Raw genomic sequence first — 18,657 nt, forward strand, 5'->3', positions numbered from 1 at the left:
CTGATTTGGTAGAGTTTCTACAGCTGGATGCCCTTCCTAACGCCAACCACTCAGAGAGTGTAGTGGGTGCTTTTATGTGTCACCCGCATGAACGCCAGTCAGGCAGTACTGGCAACGGCCACGCTCAAAATGGTTTTTATATCAGTGGTATTTGTGTGTGTTTGCAAATACTTGAGTGTATGTTTCCATGTCTTCTCACTGACACTATTATGACAGACAATGTAATATTTATGTCTCTTATAGACAATGCACCTTGTAGTTTGATAGTTTTGTTGGCTATGACATGGGAAGACCAGTGCAATAGAAATATCTTATTTGAAACACAAGTAAGAGTTGGCAACAAGAACAAGAGCATCAAGCCACAGAACATTATTACATCAATAAGTCTCATCCAACCAATGACAGCATGGAGAATGCAAACATAAAAACAATGATGATGATGATATGTATAGATGTGAATTGAGGGCAAACTAGCTGCTGTTTCTTGCAGATCAATTGACCAAGTAGATGGTCCCACTGTCATTTGTTAGAATACCATCAGTAGATCATTAAACACACCATCTGAGAAAGAATATTTCATGGATTTTCTCTTTTACTTGTTTCAGTCATTAGACTGTGGCCATGCTGGGGCACTACCATGAAGAAATTTTAGTCAAATAGGCACAGGAGTGGCTGTGTGGTAAGAAGCTTGCTTCCCAACCATACGGTTCCGGGTTCAGCCCCACTGCATGGCACCTTAGGCAGGTGTCTTCTATAGCCTCGGGCAGACCAAAGCCTTATGAGTGGATTTGGTAGACAGAAATTGAAAGAAGCCCGTTGCATATATATATCATCATCATCATCGTTTAACACACACACATATATATATGTGTGTGTGTGTGTATTTGTGTCTGTGGTGATTCTCCCTTTATTGCTGATGTTGGTGTGTGTACATCCCTGTAGCTTAGGGGTCGGCAAAACAGACCGATAGAATAAGTACTAGGCTTACAAATAGGGGTTGATTTATTTGACTAAAAGCAATGCTCCAGCATGGCTTCAGTGAAATCACTGAAACAAGTAAAAGCGTAATTGAATCAACTCCAGTGGTTGTTTCTTCTTTTTTTAAACCTGGTACTTATTCTATCAGTGTCTTTTGCCAAACTGCTCAATTATGGAGACATAACTCCAGCTGTCAAGTGGTGGTGGGAGACAAACACAGACACAAAGACATACACACATGTACAATAGGCTTCTTTCAGTTTCCATCTACCAAATCCACTCACAAAGAATTGGTTGGCCCAAAGCTATAGTAGAAGACACTTGCCCAAGGTGTCATGCAGACACCCTGAACTTAGAGGTTGGGAAGTACCACACAGCCACTCCTGTATAACAAAGATGTATTTAGTCAATCAATTGTAATGATTTAAGACAGGGCTCACCAAACTACGACCTGCAAGGTCAGTTCAACTGGCCCGTCACCGCACTGTACCTTTTGTGTGGGTACCTGCAATGCAAGTTCATTTGCCTCTGGTATAGCATCAGTGTTTGGAACAACTTATGTCTGTGAGCAAACATTTTTAAAAATGAAGTATGTGAAGGTCAGAGCACATCGAATGAAGTTGACTGATGAACAACTGAAAGCAATTCTCTTGGTATGATGCAGCAATTTTAAAGCAAATATTGATGATGTCTTAAAAACTTAACACCAGTTTCACAAATCTCACTAACCTTTTTTGTTGCTTAGTTTGTGAGATTTGGATATGTGCTCACTGGGTATGATATAACTATCTCATTGCTAATGTCACCTTCTTAGATAACATTTCAGTGAATAAATACGTTGATTGTCTTTAGTTTTTGCATATTCACAGGATTATATTGAACAAAATGGTTATGTGGCCCGCACTTGTCATTCTCTCAGTTATCTGGCCTGCAGTAGAAAAAGTTTGCTGACCCCTGATTTAAGATAGGACATACATTTATTACCATGGCTGTTCAGCACTGGATAAAGCATTATTTTGGACTGATAATCATTCAAAATATTTCTTGAGATTAATAACTGAGAAGTATAAAGACTTACCGTTAAAACATCCCATAAAATAACACTATCATCTGTATCTTTGGTAATAATGTGTCGTTTATCATTTAAAACATAATACTGACGTATGCTGGCTCCACCTGATGGTAGACAAATAATGAGCAGATTAAATATACAATTCACATACTTGAAGTTGTAACAAAGACAAAATTAAAAGTGAAGTCAGAGAAATATTTCCATCTTATACTTAAAGTCAATGAATATAGTCATTCCTCCCCCACCCCATAACTCACTGTAATGCTGATATTATTGTCCCTGGCTACTTCTGTCTCCCTATCATACTCTAATTTCTCAGTTTCACTCACTCTCTCAGCTGGGAGGTCCTTGTCTTGCAAGCTTGTGGGTACTGGTGTCACGTAAAAAGCACCAGCACTGGTGCAACATATAAAGCTCCTGTGCTAGAGCCACGTATAAAGCACTGGTGCTGGTGTCATGTAAAAAGAACTCAATACACTCCATAAAGTGGTCGGCATTGGGAAGGGCATCCAGCTGTAGAAACCATGCTGTAAAGAGACAACTGAGGCCTGGTGCAGCTCCAGCTTGACAGCTCCTATCAAACTGCCCAACCCATGCCAGCATGGAAAATGGATGTATGATGATGATGTATTTAAGGTAAGTGAACTAAGTAGAGTTCATCTCTCTAAAAGCTATATACTCTGAGAAGAGGTTCAAAACATTACTGCAAGCAAACATAATATTCAATGGCTTAGCACATCTTTACAACACCTTTTGGTAACTATTTACAGCCAGATGGATTAAGATTGAGTGTTAGTATCTTGGCTATAGACATAACAATGGCAACAAGATAAACACCATCATCTCTTTGTTTGGCATCCAAATAACTCCAACTTCTGTTGATCATTTCCATAAACATAAAGTAACTTAGTGCTTACAATGAGTTACATTTTAATGATGCATAAATATTATTTATTTCTCAGGTACTCCCACCCACACTTCTATAATGCAGGGTATCCACATTTCTCAATAGCAAGACACTTGTCCATACCCTTCTCTCATACTTGAGCCTCTCAACACCTGGTATAAAACTGCCACTTTCTCTCAAATATTCTCCCCAACACTCCAGTCAAGAGACTTTTTTAAAATTCTTTTCTTGTTTTGCCAGTACACAACCTCACTAGTGCCTCTGACATGAAAAAAAAAGCACCCAGTACACACTGTAAGTGGTTGGCATTAGAAAGAGTAGCTAGCTGTAGAAACTATGCCAAAGCTGATGTTGGAGCTCGATGCTGTGGCTTGTTGGATCCTGTCAAACTGTCCAACCCATGCTAGCATGGAAAACAGATGCTAAATGATGTTGATGGTAAGAAAGAACTTTTCCACAATATCCTTAACTTTTTACTCCATCACCAAGGATTAAGTTGTAAATTGAATAGCACCTTTATGAACCAAATACTCCCTCAAATGGCAAGTTGCATTTTAAAGTTTGTACTGCTTCACATCATAATTATACTGAGAGCTCCTGCTCCTTAAAATATCATGCATTCATTTTTCTGATACTAACCATACACAAGAGCATCTCTTTCTCTAAGACAAGACACTAAACATAAAGGATCTTTTCTTCATCAAAATAAGAATTTCCCTTTCTTTCATATTTCTATAAGTCTCCAAGTAAACTGTAAGGAATTCACTATTGCATTAACCTCACCAAACCTTTCCTTCATTTACATTAACCCACCCATCAATTAGACCTAAAAAAAAACCCTACATAAAACTATGAAACAATTTCAAGTATAAGGAATATCAAATGAAATAAGTAGAACAAGAAGAGACAAGTGGAAGAGAGAGTTGTTGAAAAGGTCACAGACTGTGTAACAAAAGAACTTTGACAAAGAGACTAAAATAATAATAATAATAATAATAATAATAATAAAGCTGAAGTGAAGACCAAATATATAGTGCATGTGTTTAATTGGCAAAATATGAGCATCCCCAGCTATAATAATATTTGTTTCAATACATGATTTCAGATCAAGAATCTTGCAAAACAAACACATAAATGGAAGGGCGTTACATTATTTTCTTTATGGCTAATAAAATGAAAACCTGATAAATACAGAATGGCTACAGTATCAGAAGAAAATGCTTTGACATACTTGTTCCAATTCATTATGTCCTGAGTACAAATCCTGCCTGGATCAACTTTGCATTTCATTCTTTTAGAGTCAATAAAGTATCAGTCAGGTTACTGGGGGTCTATCAACCAACCCTCTTCTCTTAAAATGATTTACTTTGTATCTAAATCAGAAATAATTACTATTCTCATAATCATAAGAAAGCCATTCATAAATTACAGGAAAGAAGAATCGCTTTTGAATTGTCATTTGGGCAAACAGAACCTCACAGCGCCAGCGCCGCTGCCACAACCACCACCACCACCACCACCATTTAACATCCACTTTCCTTGCTGGCATTGATCAGGTGGTTTGACAGGAGCTGGAAAGCCAGAAGATTGCACCAAGCTCTTGTGCCTGCTTTGGCATGGTTTCTACAGTTAGATGCCATTCCTAATGTTAACCATTTTACAGGTGGAATGGGAGTGGGGTGGGGCTATGTGGCACCAACAAAAACAAGGTTACCAATTAACCAGTAAGACAGAGACCCTCGTAATATCAAGGGAGGTGGTTTTATGCCAGGTGATGAGAGGTTAGAGTATGAACAGAGGGGAAGAAACAGGTGTCTTACTGAAGAGGAGATACATGGTTACCTCAACTGGAGAGAGGGAGGGAGAGAGAGACGATGGTGAAGAGAATGTGTCAATGTGTACCCTCAATTACAGGGTGGTGTATATAAGTAGTACAAAGGATTGGATAAGGTGAATGAGTGGGTAAGTTCATGAAAGTGCTAAAGTGGGGTGGGAAATAGAGAGGGAAGGGCAATGCTATGAGGAAAAATGGGTGGAGGGAAAGGGTAAAGGTAAACCCATTCACATAATTGTATCTCCTTCAACCGTTTAGTGTTTAACCGTTTCGTTACTGTATTTATTTTGAGATGCTCTATGTTTCTTTCAATTACTTAAATTATAACAAAGAATTTAGTAAAATAATTTAGTTATCATTCAGTTAGTGTTAGGAACATAAATTGTGACTAAGGTTTGGTGGAAGATTTTAATTCAAAACTTATGAAAACAAAACATTTGTACTCAGAGCCAGAGTCGGTTTCAGCCGGGTTGGTATCGAAAGGGTTAACCCAGCCATATCAGGATTAGATATTATACCTGTTTTATATTCAAACAATCCAGATCCAGCCTCTCACACTTACTGTACAATGCCATTCTAAAAATAAACAATCACATCATCAAAATCTCAACCCTACGAGATAATACATGATTAATTAAAACAGTGTGATTAAATAAGCATTATATTTGAAAGAGTAATCTGAATACTACAGGGATAACCCTTTAGCAATCAGATTAATCTGTCAAATGTAAAGCTTATTTATTCATATTTTCAATTAATCATGTGTTATCTTGTAGCTTTGAGATTTTGATGTGATTGTTTATTTTTACTATGACATTATCAGGTAGATAGCAGAAGCCAGATCTGGCCAGTTTAAACATAAAACAAGTAGAATATTTGGGCCAGATATGGCCAGTTTGAATGCTAAAGAGTTAAACTACTTTTACATATTACAAGAGAGAGAGAGAGAAATGATATTTTATTTAATTAGTTTATCACCACAAACATCTTTTTTTTTTCCTATTTTAGCAGAAGTGAACAGGAGAGTCACTCTGATCCTGCTAATATAAACCAAGGTAAACCTTAAATTATCATATGATGCTGGTACATTATGTATCAAACCAAAAACTGACACAAAAATGGTATTCTCAAACTTCCAATAAATACCCACTACAAGTGGGTTTTCAAAATATTTTTTCCTTTACATATAAACCAGTTCACAACATTAAGTTATGTAAACAAAAAAGTTAATACTTCAATATTATATTGTAAGCTGATGGGTGGCAGTATTATTAGAGCAGTGCTCTGCAACCAGTGTGCCACAAGACGATGCTAGGTGTGCCGTAGGTTAACATGAATATAATTTTTCCCCCTATACTTTTAGTTGTATTTTTAGTTCAGCTGTGCCACTGAATTTTGCTAAGAATATAAGTATACTGCAAGTGAAAAAAGGATGCAGAGCACTGTATTAGGGCATCATCCATTTGATTCCATAATTTTACATTACAAGCTCAAATTCTGCCATGGTCCACTTCGCTTTTCATTATTTCTAGGACAATAAAATAAGTACAAGGATCAGTGTAATTACTATATTGCAGAAAGTAGTGCCCCAACATAACCACAATCTAACGACTGAAACCAGTAAAAGAATAAGAGAATAATGAAAGAAAATTATACATATAATATTGTTTATATATAGTAAAGTGTTTGGCAAATGAGTTCAGGCAATATCAGGTTAAGAAAACTCCTTTAGAATACCAAAGGACATCACAACCCATCTAGTGTTGATACCATGATGAAATGCACCCAGTACATTTTGTAAAGTGGCTGGTGAGAGGAAAAGCATAAAGCCATAGAAACTAAGTCAAAAAATCACACGCATATGAGACATGGTTGTCCAATCAATCTACAATGGCAGTAACTCCCAATAAGAACTAAAACAAACATGACCGCCTTTTCAATCTATGCCAGCCTAAAAAGCAGACACAAGATAAGGATGATAAGAGTTCATAATAGGTAATTTCATTAATTTACACAATAAGGACTTAGAACTTACACATATTCTCTTCTATTTATGACAATGATTACCAAAAGGATACTAAATTTTATAAGAGGAACATAGTTGACTGAAGAAATCCCAACAACATATTAGAATTTGCTTTTCATTTATTTGGGATTGATAAGGCAAAGAAAATTATAGCGCAAAATCTTAACTTAGAACCATGGAGAAACAAGCCTTGGAACTGAAAAATATTTAACCTCTTTGCAGGAAGATTATTTTTAAAATCCTTGTGGCATGAGTAAATAATTTTCAGGAAATTTATTTTCCAGTACTGCTCTGTAGTGTGTTTAAATATGAATCCCACATTCAAAGGCAAACTGACAAATGTTCATAGTTTTTCTAGTATCAGTGACTGTCACAGATATATTTTGGAACATTTATTGAAGTGGTCTCATTTTCCCCAATACAACAGGTGAAATATTTATTGATTTCGGTCACAAGATAATCCCAAAATGAAGGCCCAGCAACAATCAATAGCAGAAAGATATAAAAAATTTTTTTTAATATTTTGGGTATTGTAGAAGTATAACCGATTTATTGCACTTAAATTTTACCAAACAAAATTTTACATGGACCCTGGTTGAAGACCACTGATCCTGACTGTCATTACTACCACCAGATTTATCTGAGACATCTGATATTCTGTCTACATTGAACAAAGACCACTTTTTGTGAACAAAGCAATGTGAACCACTGGATGCTGCCATGTTGCTTTTGAGCATGTATATCTATAAATATATAATTCTAAATATGTTTTGACATGCAAATCATGGAAGTTCTGGAAGAATGCATGTAGTAGGGCCCTCTTGCGATGCTTTGATACATTCAAGGTTCAAAAGGAGAGTATTTTTTACATTGAGCTATGTCGCAAATGACCAAAATGTTGTTCAGTAAGTACAATTGCTGATCAAAATATCAGTCTGCCAGCAAAAGGGGTTGACTGTTTCCATCGACTTTATAGCAGCTAAATATTTAAGAACATTTAAAAAAAATAAAAATTAATACATTAGCACTTACAACAAGGACCCTGGTTGAAGACCACTGATCCTGATTGTCATTACTACCACCAGATTTATCTGAGATATCTGATATTCTGTCTACATTGAACAAGGGTTCCAGTTGATCTGATGAATGAACAGCCTACTTCTGAAATTAATGGCTGAGTACTCCCGACATGCATACCCTTAAAGTAGTTCTCAAAGTGATTCAGTGTGACACAAAATGTAACGAGGCTGGCCCTTTGAAATACATATACAACCACAACTCATTTTTGTCAGTTGAGTGGACTGGAGCAATGTGAAATAAAGCGTCTTTGCTCAAGAACACAACACGCTGACGGGAATCAAACTCAAACTCAACACCGCACGATTGTTAGCTGAATACCTTAACCACTTAGCTATGCACCTTCACTAAAATAAATAAGAAACGATAAATCATGTATGTGACTGAACTAAAGACAAAATACACTTACCTTTGATAGTAAAATCTGGTTGCGTACACATAGGGACTGTCTTTTCATTTTCGTAATCACCTGAGCACCTTGAGTTTCGAGACTTGATTGGCTGCAACACGTAAACATTTATCATTTGACATTAAATAGATTAAAAGGAAAAAAAATCAAATATCCCCATAAAGTATTCAAAATCCCATTAGCATTCTTAATATTATATTAGCTTAATTCAGCTAACTAAAGGAAAGGTCTCCAGAAGATCCATATAGAGATATATGAAGTCCCTTAGAATAATTACACAGTTGTGGAAGCTGTATACAAGGAACTAAATGTTTTCCCCAGAACAAGTAGCTTATTCATTCCTTTAATATTAAGATATAAAGCAACCCCACTGGTGCTGGTGCACAAAGAAATGCACCCAATACACTCTGGAAAAGGGTTAGCAAATGAGCGACGTGAACTTAATATTAAGAGGACCATTTAGTTATGTTGAGGACATGACAGCCTCTGTAGCGAAGGTGACAAGGTAAAATGTATCCAGTACACTATGTAGAGTGGTTGATGTTAGGAAGGACATCCAGCTATAGTAAACAAGCTGAAAATGAAGCATGCCTATCTGGTTCAACTAAGATGGCATGAAAGATGGATACTATCATCATCCCCACCATTACTATGAGAATTAATAATAATAATAATAATTCTTTCTTTTAATAAAGGTTCAAAGCCTGAAATTTGGGTGAGGAGGTTAACTGATTTTATCAGCCCTAGTATTTCACCGATACCTTATTTATTGACCTGCCCCAAAAGATGAAAGGCAAAGTCAACCTTGGAAGAATTTGAACTCAGAATATCAAGACGCACAAACTGCTACTACCCATTTTGTCCAGAGAGCTAACGATTCTGCCAGCTTACTACCTCAATAATAATGATGAGGATAATAACAACAACTGCACACATGAATTTTAAGACTTACCCAGTTACAAATGGAAGAATCTGTTGTTGCAACCCATAAAGATTGCTGGTTATCTGTTTGAGATAGTTCAAGCTATAAGATTAAATAGAAACAAAATAGAAATATTTTAAAGCAAAGGGTTATCAAAAAATGTAGCTAATTTATGCGAAGCTTACTTTGTACAGAATGATTGAAAAACACAGGTTCTGGGGAACCACAAAAAACAAAGAAGATGATAATAATAACAAGAGCACTCAGAGAGTGCAAACCTCTGCCAAGGCAACACAAAAGTCCTTTCAATGATTAGCCAGACATGATTTTTAAAATGAGAATATCTGAAATAAACTCGACTGCTCTCACAAATGAGAATACTAATAATGAACCAGACCACTCTCAAAAATTAAGTAAAAAACCGGAAAAATAATCCAGAATCCTTGTCCGGTACCAGATCGATCTCAAAATCTAATCAGTTTGTGCCAGTCGCAAGGCCAAACAGCCCTGAAAGTTTCATCCTATTCCATCCAGCGGTTCTTGAGATATCTTGTCCACGGACAAACAAACAAACACAACTGAAAACAATACCTCTGCCTTCGCTAAGGCGGAGGTAATAATAATGATTTCAAATTTTGACACAAGGTCAGCAAGTTTGAAGGCAGGTTAAGTCGATTACATCCAACTGATACTTATTTTACGAACCCAAAAGGATTAAAGGAAAAGTCAACCTCGACAGAATTTGAGCTCAGAATGTAAAGATGGATGAAATGCTGCTACGCATTTTGCCAGGCATGCTACCTTAATAATAATAATATGCCTGACTGGCTCCCATGCCGGTGGCACGTAAGACACACCATCTGAATGTGGCCGATACCAATGCCCCCTGACTGGCTCCCATGCCAGTGACATGAAAAAAACACTATCTGAACTTGACCAATGCCAGGCCCGCCTGACTGGCTCCTGTGCTGGTGGCACATAAAAAGCACCCACTACACTCTTGGTGTTAGGAAGAGCATCCAGCTGTAGAAACATTGCCAGATTAGATTGGAGCCTGGTGCAGCTGCTGGCTCTCCTGACCTCAGTCAAACTCTCCAACCCATGCCAGCATGGAAAATGGACGTTAAACGATGATGATGATGATGACATTTTTTTACACAGTAGAAGAATGCTGTTTCTGTTAGTCACTTTATGTAGGTGTTCATTACATTGTAAACACCGGGTGATTAGTCAAAATTCATTCTCCAATACCAATCAAATGAAAACTTCCTAACTTTATTCTCCACATCTCTACCTCCCAATTTCCTTCTGCACTCTTGCAAACTTACCTGCACAAAATCTGTCCAATGAATCTCTCTCTCTCTCTTCCACCACAACATATCTTCCTAATACCCTTCTCCACACCACATGTGTTCACTCACTGCATTCCCATCTCCCACTCTCCTTTCACATCCTTGCAAACTTACCTACCCACTCATCTTATCCAATCTTGAGTACCTTGTAATTTGTGGGTATATCTGACACTTCGTCTTCAACATTTTCTCTCTCTTTCTCTTTTCACAGCTGGGGCAACCATGCATCGCCTCTGCCGCAAGTTACCAGGTTCTGTCCTAGTATCATACTCTAACCCCCTCGTCACTTGGCACAAAGCCACCTCCCTCAATACTCCCACCCCCACCTCAGCTGAAGCGTCTTGTAAGTTACTTGGTAACTTTGCTGGTGTTAGTGCCACATAAAAAGCACCCAGTACACATGAAGAGTATCTGTTTGTAGAATTCTCCCTCAAAGAAACCTTGTTCAACCCATACAAGCAGGAAAAAAGCAAATGTAAGAAAATTACGATAACAAAGGAGAGGAACTCCAAGATAAACACCAAACATATTGGTTGACAAAATGACAAACTGATTTTTCACTTGTCTTTCCTTTTTGGTGAGTCTGAATCAGAGTCAAGCTAAATTGTAATATCAGCATTCTGGAGGTCAGTGCAAGTTAACCATAAGTTTGTAGTCATAAGAATTAAGATCAAGTGTGAAACCCATCTGCATTCATTTTCCCAACAACCATCCTCATCACTCTACTGCTGTTGCCCATCATAAGCTCATGTATAAGAGGCTGCACCAGATGTAAATATACCCAATACACTTTACTTTTCACTCTCTCAGTACAGTCAGTCATGAACGATTGTTTCTTCCTCTCATTACAATCACTATTTTGACAATTACACTCTTGCGTTCTTTGTACACTCATCCCAGTTCTATCAATATTTTCTCTCTTGGACATACTGTCTTGAGTAAACATATTTGTGTGAGAGTCATGAGCATACTTTGCTCTCATGGTATGCAAGGCAAAATTTCTTGTGCTAATACCATAGTAAAAATACATCTAGTACAATCTGAAAAGTGTTTGGTGTGCAAGTAAAGAAAGCATAGGTTCAAAAGGTCCTTTTAGTCCCATCTTGTCAAGGACATGACATCCTCTCTAGTGTTGATGCCACAGTAAAACGTGTTGAGAACTATCTTTTAAGTGGTTGGTGACAGGAATAGCATCCAGTCATAGAAATCAAGCCAAAAATGAAATGCACAAGCAAGACATGACCCTCCAACCCACCTAATAAGAGTAGTGGTTCCCAATTAAATGACTTGGATCATAGCAATCCATCTAGACCATGCTAATGTGGGAAGCAGGTGTGAATGGTGAAAGGGCAAGTTTAGTTAACCCTTTAGTATACAGATTATTCAGGCAAATGTAATGCTTATTTATTCACATTGTTTTGGAATTAATCATGCCTTATCTCTTAGCTTTGATTTCGATGATGTGATTGTTTATTTTTAGAATGACATTGTAGGGCAGGTGTGAGAGGCTGGATCTGACTACTTTGAACATAAAATGGGGAATATTTGAGCCAGATACGGCCAGTTTGAATGGTAAAGGATTAAAGGTGATTTGGCCATTACATCAGGTGAAGCAAGCATAAAGAAACTTTGTTAATGGTTTGTGTTGTGAAAACATATATTACGTCAATTTACCTTTAATACAGGAGCTTTTTCTTCACATATCAATGTCCGATATTCAGGGTCCCTTATATCTGTAGCCCATACACGTCTGTCTCTGCCAGCAGAGTACACAACTGAAAACGATTCATTAGCCTGCGGAAAGAGAGAAGCAAATTTCAATGTTGCCTGAATCAATGATTTTTCTAACTAAACTTCTTATAATAAAATATTTTAAGTCTCTATTTCCAGAAATAAACAAGAGGGAAACAGGAACATCTTCATCCAAACACTAAAACATAAACCAACCTCTATTTGGTGGTTTGAACTGCTAGAAACAACGCACTTCACTGAAACTGCACTCTATGTCTTAGAAAGGAAGGCACACATTAGATAATGCAGTCTTAGATGTGCAGTGCCCAAGACAGGAAGGACGATTATGGTTAGAATATCTGTGTTCACAAGTTTGCTCATTCAGGGCTAACTACATTGTGGTTATTTATGCAGCAGTTTATGGGTAGTTGAACATTTCATGACATAGTTAAGGTAAAAATGTTTTTATATATATATATATATATATATATATATATATATATATATACACACACACACACACACAAACACACATTTGTATGATGGGTTTCTTACAGTTTCTGTCGGCCAAAAGCACTCACAGGGCTTTGGTCTGCTCAAGCAAGGATATAATAGAAGACACATGCCTAAGGTGCCACGCACTGAAGCTGATCCTGGAACCATGAGGTTCTTACCACACAGCCACGCCTGCACCTATATATATATTTAAAAATATATTCTTTTATTAGATTCAGTCATTTGACTGTAGCCATGCTGGAGCACCGCTTTAAAGGGTTTTTTTGTTGAAGAAATCGACCCCAGGATTTATTTTTTGTAAGCTTAGTATTTATTTTATCATTCTCTGTGACTGAACCATTACGTTGTGGAGACGTGAACACACAAACATCAATTGTCAAGTGATAGTAGTGGGACCAACACACACACACACATGCAATGGGCTTCTTTCAATTTCCGACTACCAAATCAACTCACAAGGCTTTGGTCAGCCTGAGGCATTAGCAAAAGACACATGCTTAAGGTGCCACACAGTGGGACTGAACCTGGAACCATGTGGTTGGGAAGGAAGCTTCTTACCACACAGTCACAAAACTTGAACTGGCTATGATTGCAGGTTACACATGGTAGAGAACAACACCATATCCCAACACTGAACTCATAATGGTTAGTACAACCTAGAAGTGTCTTATTATTTTTATAAGTAATTCTCACATTATTGTCAAATAAGAAAACATTTGTAAATGAAAATTAAGCAAAATTATTAAATCTATCTTTTAGAATGCCATATTTCAACTGAATTGGTTTAAATAAAAACTGAAAAAGGGGGGAAAGAAAAAAAAACTAACCTGCAACGCCCACACTCCTTCATTATGGACCCGGAATGTGGCCATACACACCTGCTGCCCAATTGACCATAGCCGAATTGTACCATCAGAACTGCCAGATAAGCACTAAAATCAAACAATATATTACATAAAATTTCCATTAGCTTCAAAACAATAACAAAGCTTCATTAGATGCATATGTGTGTATGTGTGTGTGTGTGTGTGTGTGTGTATTTTGCTGGATACGAAACTAGAAAGTCTATTTACTTAATGTTGAGCTGTCACTTTCTAATGTATTTTCAAGCACAGAAGTTGAATTTTGCAGCCAAAAAAGTAGGTCAACTTCTACACCAACATAGACTTGCGTGTTGGTTTTGTATATCTACCAACAAATACTTGTTTGAAACATACATTGTTAACCCTTTTGAATTAATCATGCATTATCTTTAGCTTCGAGATTTCAATGGCATGATTGTTTATTTTTAGAATGACATTGTACGTTAGGTGTGAGCGACTGGATATGGCCAGTTTGAGCATATCAGGTAGTGTATTTGGGCCAGATATAGCCAGTTTAAATGCTAATCATCATATCATCATCATCATCGTTTAACGTCCACTTTCCATGCTAGCATGGGTTGGATGATTTGACTGAGGACTGGCAAGCCAGAAGGCTGCGCCAGACTCCAATCTGATTGGGCAGAGTTTCTACAACTAGATACCCTTCCTAACGCCAACCACTCCGAGAGTGTAGTGGGTGCTTTTACGTGCCACCGGCACAAGGGCCAGCCACACGGTACTGGCAATGGCCACGATATATATATATATATATATATATATATATATATATATATATATATATATATATATAATCGTTTTGATATCCACTTTCCCATGCTTGCATGGGTTGAATGGAGTTTATATATATATATATATATATCATCATTTAACATCTGTTTTCCATGCTATCATGCTTCATTGTCTGTTCTGGTTTAGTTTCTACAGCTGGATGCCCTTCCTAACACCAATCACTCCAAAGAGTGTACTGGATGTTTTTTATGTGGCACCAGCACCGGTTATCAATTCTACTGTGGTGAACAGGTCTTCTTGAGTACCGTAAGATGCCAGATATCTCATACATATATATATATAAGCAAAAACAAAGTATTACTGAAATAAAATGTGTAAAGTATTTCAATAATATATATAATGCAGATTCTATGACCCTTCTAATTCCATTCAGTTTCTCAAATAATCTACAGTAAGGAAGTGGAAACCTGTACTTTCTTAAAATTTAAGTTAGGGTTATATTCCATGCTTATTAATTGTAATAAACTACTGCAAACAGAAAGTAATTGGAAATGTGATAAATTGAATACAACACTTCATTTAGCAGTTTGTATTAAATTGTCTTTAAATATAGCTTCTTATAATTGCAATCTATTCCACTCCCCCTCCACCACCACCTTCATTTAGCTAAATTATGCAGCCTGGATCAAGCAAATCATCATCATCATCATCATCATCATCATCATCGTTTAACGTCCGCTTTCCATGCTAGCATGGGTTGGACGATTTGACTGAGGACTGGTGAAACCGGATGGCAACACCAGGCTCCAGTCTGATTTGGCAGAGTTTCTACAGCTGGATGCCCTTCCTAACGCCAACCACTCAGAGAGTGTAGTGGGTGCTTTTACGTGTCACCCGCACGAAAACGGCCACGCTCGAAATGGTGTCTTTTATGTGCCACCCGCACAAGCCAGTCCAGGGGCACTGGCAACGATCTCGCTCGAAAATCCTACAGGAGCCAGTCAGGCGGTACTGGCAACGGCCACGCTCAAAATGGTGCATCTCATGTGCCACCCGCACAAGAACCAGTCCAGGGGCACTGGCAACGATCTTACTTGGCTTGCCGGGTCTTCTCACGCACAGCCCATTTCCAAAGGTCTCGGTCCGTAGTCATCGCCTCGGTGAGGCCCAATGTACGAAGGTCTTGCCTCACCACCTCAGCCCAGGTCTTCCTGGGCCTACCTCTTCCACGGGTTCCCTCAACTGTTAGGGTGTGGCACTTTTTCACGCAGCTATCCTCCTCCATTCTCACCACATGTCCATACCAGCGCAATCGTCTCTCTTGCACGCCACAACTGATGCTTCTAATGTTCAGCTTTTCTCTCAAGATACTTACACTCTGACGGGTATTCACATTGACATTACACATCCAACGGAGCATACTGGCTTCATTCCTTGCGAGCTTACGTATGTCCTCAGCAGTTACAGCCCATGTTTCACTGCCATGTAGCATGGTTGTTCGTACGCATGCGTCATACAGTCTGCCTTTTACTCTGAGTGAGAGTCCCTTTGTCGCCAGCAGGGGTAAGAGCTCTCTAAACTTTGCCCAGGCTATTCTTATTCTAGCAGCTACACTTTCAGCGCACCCACCCCCACTACTAACTTGGTCGCCCAGATAGCGGAAGCTATCGACTACCTCTAGTTTTTCACCCTGGAAAAACTATATTTAGTTAGAAGGATGTTAATAAGTACAAAAGGATTCATGTTTATCTGAAAATGTCTAATAAGAACTCACATCAGAACAATGATGAAATACAAAGGTTTGTAACAATTAGGGGTAGTTTATCCTGTTCAGGCTATATTATTAGTATTATTCTGCGATTGAGAATGTAAAATCACTTCTTTAACTTTCTAAGACATCTCAGCGCTTCTAAAAGCAAACTTCGTTTGTTAATTTACGTTTGTCATAATTTGAATTTAATATATATATCATCATTTAATGCCCGCTTTCCATGCTGGCATGGGTTGGATGGTTTGACAGAGTTGGCCAGACTCCAATTGTCTGTTGAGGCATGGTTTTTATGGCTAGATGCCCTTCCTAACCCCAATCACTTAACAGAATGTGCTGGGTGTGTTTCTGTAACACTGCCATGGGTGCATTTATGCAGTACTGACACATGTGCTGTTAATGTGGCACCAGAACCTGAAAGGACAAGCTTGTGTATGTGGAAGACAGCAATTTTACTTGGCTTGGCGTGTCTTATCAAGTACAGCAAATCACCACATCTCCTGGTCCCTTGTCATTTCCTCTGTGAGGAGGCCCAGCATCTGAAGATCCTTTCTCACCCCTTCATCACATGTCTTCCTGAGTCTACCCCTTCCACAGGTACCCTCCACAATCAGAGCTTGGCACTTCTTTACACAGCTGTCCTCATCCATCACATAACGTTTGAGAACAATGATAAAAGAGAAAAAAAAAACTCAGACACAAAATATTAACTAACCTGAGTACCATCTCTGTTCAGTACAATAGCTTTGACGTTATCCCCATGACCTTTCAACTTCATCATTTTCTGACACGTACGAGGATCCCACACTCTTAAAATTTTTTCTGTAGACCCAGATACAATGACTGTTCCAGGAGGATTCATCGCTAAACTGTAGATGGAATCCTTGTTACCATTAAGGCTGGAAGCTGGAAAGAAGAAAGAAGTAAAAAACGTTACTGTTTAAGTGCAAAAGCTGATACTTGACTTTATAATCAATTTGAGACACAAAAGAAAAATTGACCCATCAATAGGATTTGAATCATCCATCCATCACTAACTGGGCAACTGTACTTATTAATTACAGCGCAGAGCATCTGCCATTCATGTTACTCAATTTAGGAACTATACATTATTTCTATTATTCTTAACTAAATTATTTTATCTCCACAAGACTCAAACTGTGAAGACCCATCCAAAGCATGCCAGCAGGAAAAAAAAACATCATCATTATCATCATCATGGTGGTAGTAATGATGATGATGATGATGATGATAATACCAACATGCTTTCTAAGACGGTCAATCAAGAAAGTTGCAAGTAAACATTAGGTTATATAAAATAAGATTTAGGAATAAGATAATAAAATGTTTAATTAGAAGTAATTCTTCGGCTATGAAGTTTTACTCTTTGCATTAAAATATCTCAGTGCTCCGATTAATCTCACAAGACAATCTGATAAGTCGACTCAATATATAATTCTCATCTCTATAATTAATGAAGCAATTTACATGACCAACATATATTACAACAGACATGGTTATTAACAATAATTAAATGGTTGTATTCTCTGTTTGATAAGTAGCTGATTCTTTAACCGAAGACTTATTAGAAGCAAACAGTTTAATGGATTAATAAAGACACATCAGTTCCAGGAGGAAATCAGACAAGAGATTAATTAAAGATCAAGTTTATAAGACATCGGCTCCAACCATGTAAACAGATTTTTATTTTCTGGCGAGGGTGATCACTTTTCCAAGACAAAACTATTACATTCAAATGTAGTTGCAAGACAAATATATCAAATACAGATGCAAATCATCATTGTCATCATCACCATCAATATTGGTTTTGAATTTTGGTACAAGGCCAACAATTTTGGGGGAAGGATAAGCCGCTTAGATTGACCCCCAGAATCCAAAAGATGAATAGCAAAGTTTATCGTGGTGGAATTTGAATTCAGAACACAAAGACAGAAAAAATGCTGCAAAGTATTTTGCCCAGATGCGTAAGGTGCTAACGATTCTGCCAACTCATCGGATATTTTTTCTGATATCAACCCTTGTCTTTCAAGTAAGAAACTTAATTCCAAGATCCCACATGCACAGATGGGCTGCCAGACAGTTTGTCTATTGGACATGAATATCACTGCCAACTGACCTGTCAATGAGAAAGCATGTATATGCATGCGCGTGCACACACACACAGAGGCTTCCTTTTGAGATTCTGTCAGCAAAATTTTATCGATAAGTCATGTATCAACCCAAAGCTAGGACACCTGCCAAAATGTCACACTGCAGGACAAAACATGAAACTAGAAGGTTGCAAAATGAACTTTTGAACCACCCAGCCATACCTGTTAAATGTAAATGCAAGACAGGTATCTTATATTCTTTTCTTTTACTTGTTTCAGTCATTTGACTGCAGCCATGCTGGAGCACTGCTTTGAAGTGTCTTAGTCAAACAAATTGACCC

General features: G+C 37.8%; 1 protein-coding gene across 2 annotated transcripts in view; it reads right to left on the minus strand.

Moving 5' to 3' along the window:
- Positions 1-18,657, minus strand: part of LOC106880026 (WD repeat-containing protein 48) — a 142,239-nt gene that overhangs the window by 41,884 nt on the left and 81,698 nt on the right. For both annotated transcript variants that reach the window (XM_052971222.2, XM_052971221.2), the window contains exons 6-11: positions 16,921-17,111; positions 13,652-13,756; positions 12,252-12,371; positions 9,256-9,327; positions 8,304-8,394; positions 2,057-2,154 (exon numbers count right to left, since the gene is read on the minus strand). In XM_052971222.2, coding sequence (XP_052827182.1) covers positions 2,057-2,154; positions 8,304-8,394; positions 9,256-9,327; positions 12,252-12,371; positions 13,652-13,756; positions 16,921-17,111 — 677 coding nt within the window. The remainder of the gene's footprint in view (positions 1-2,056; positions 2,155-8,303; positions 8,395-9,255; positions 9,328-12,251; positions 12,372-13,651; positions 13,757-16,920; positions 17,112-18,657) is intronic.

This window comes from Octopus bimaculoides, chromosome 10, assembly GCF_046866305.1.
Source record: "Octopus bimaculoides isolate indiv1 chromosome 10, ASM4686630v1, whole genome shotgun sequence".
In the NCBI taxonomy this organism is placed as follows: Eukaryota; Metazoa; Mollusca; class Cephalopoda; order Octopoda; family Octopodidae; genus Octopus; species Octopus bimaculoides.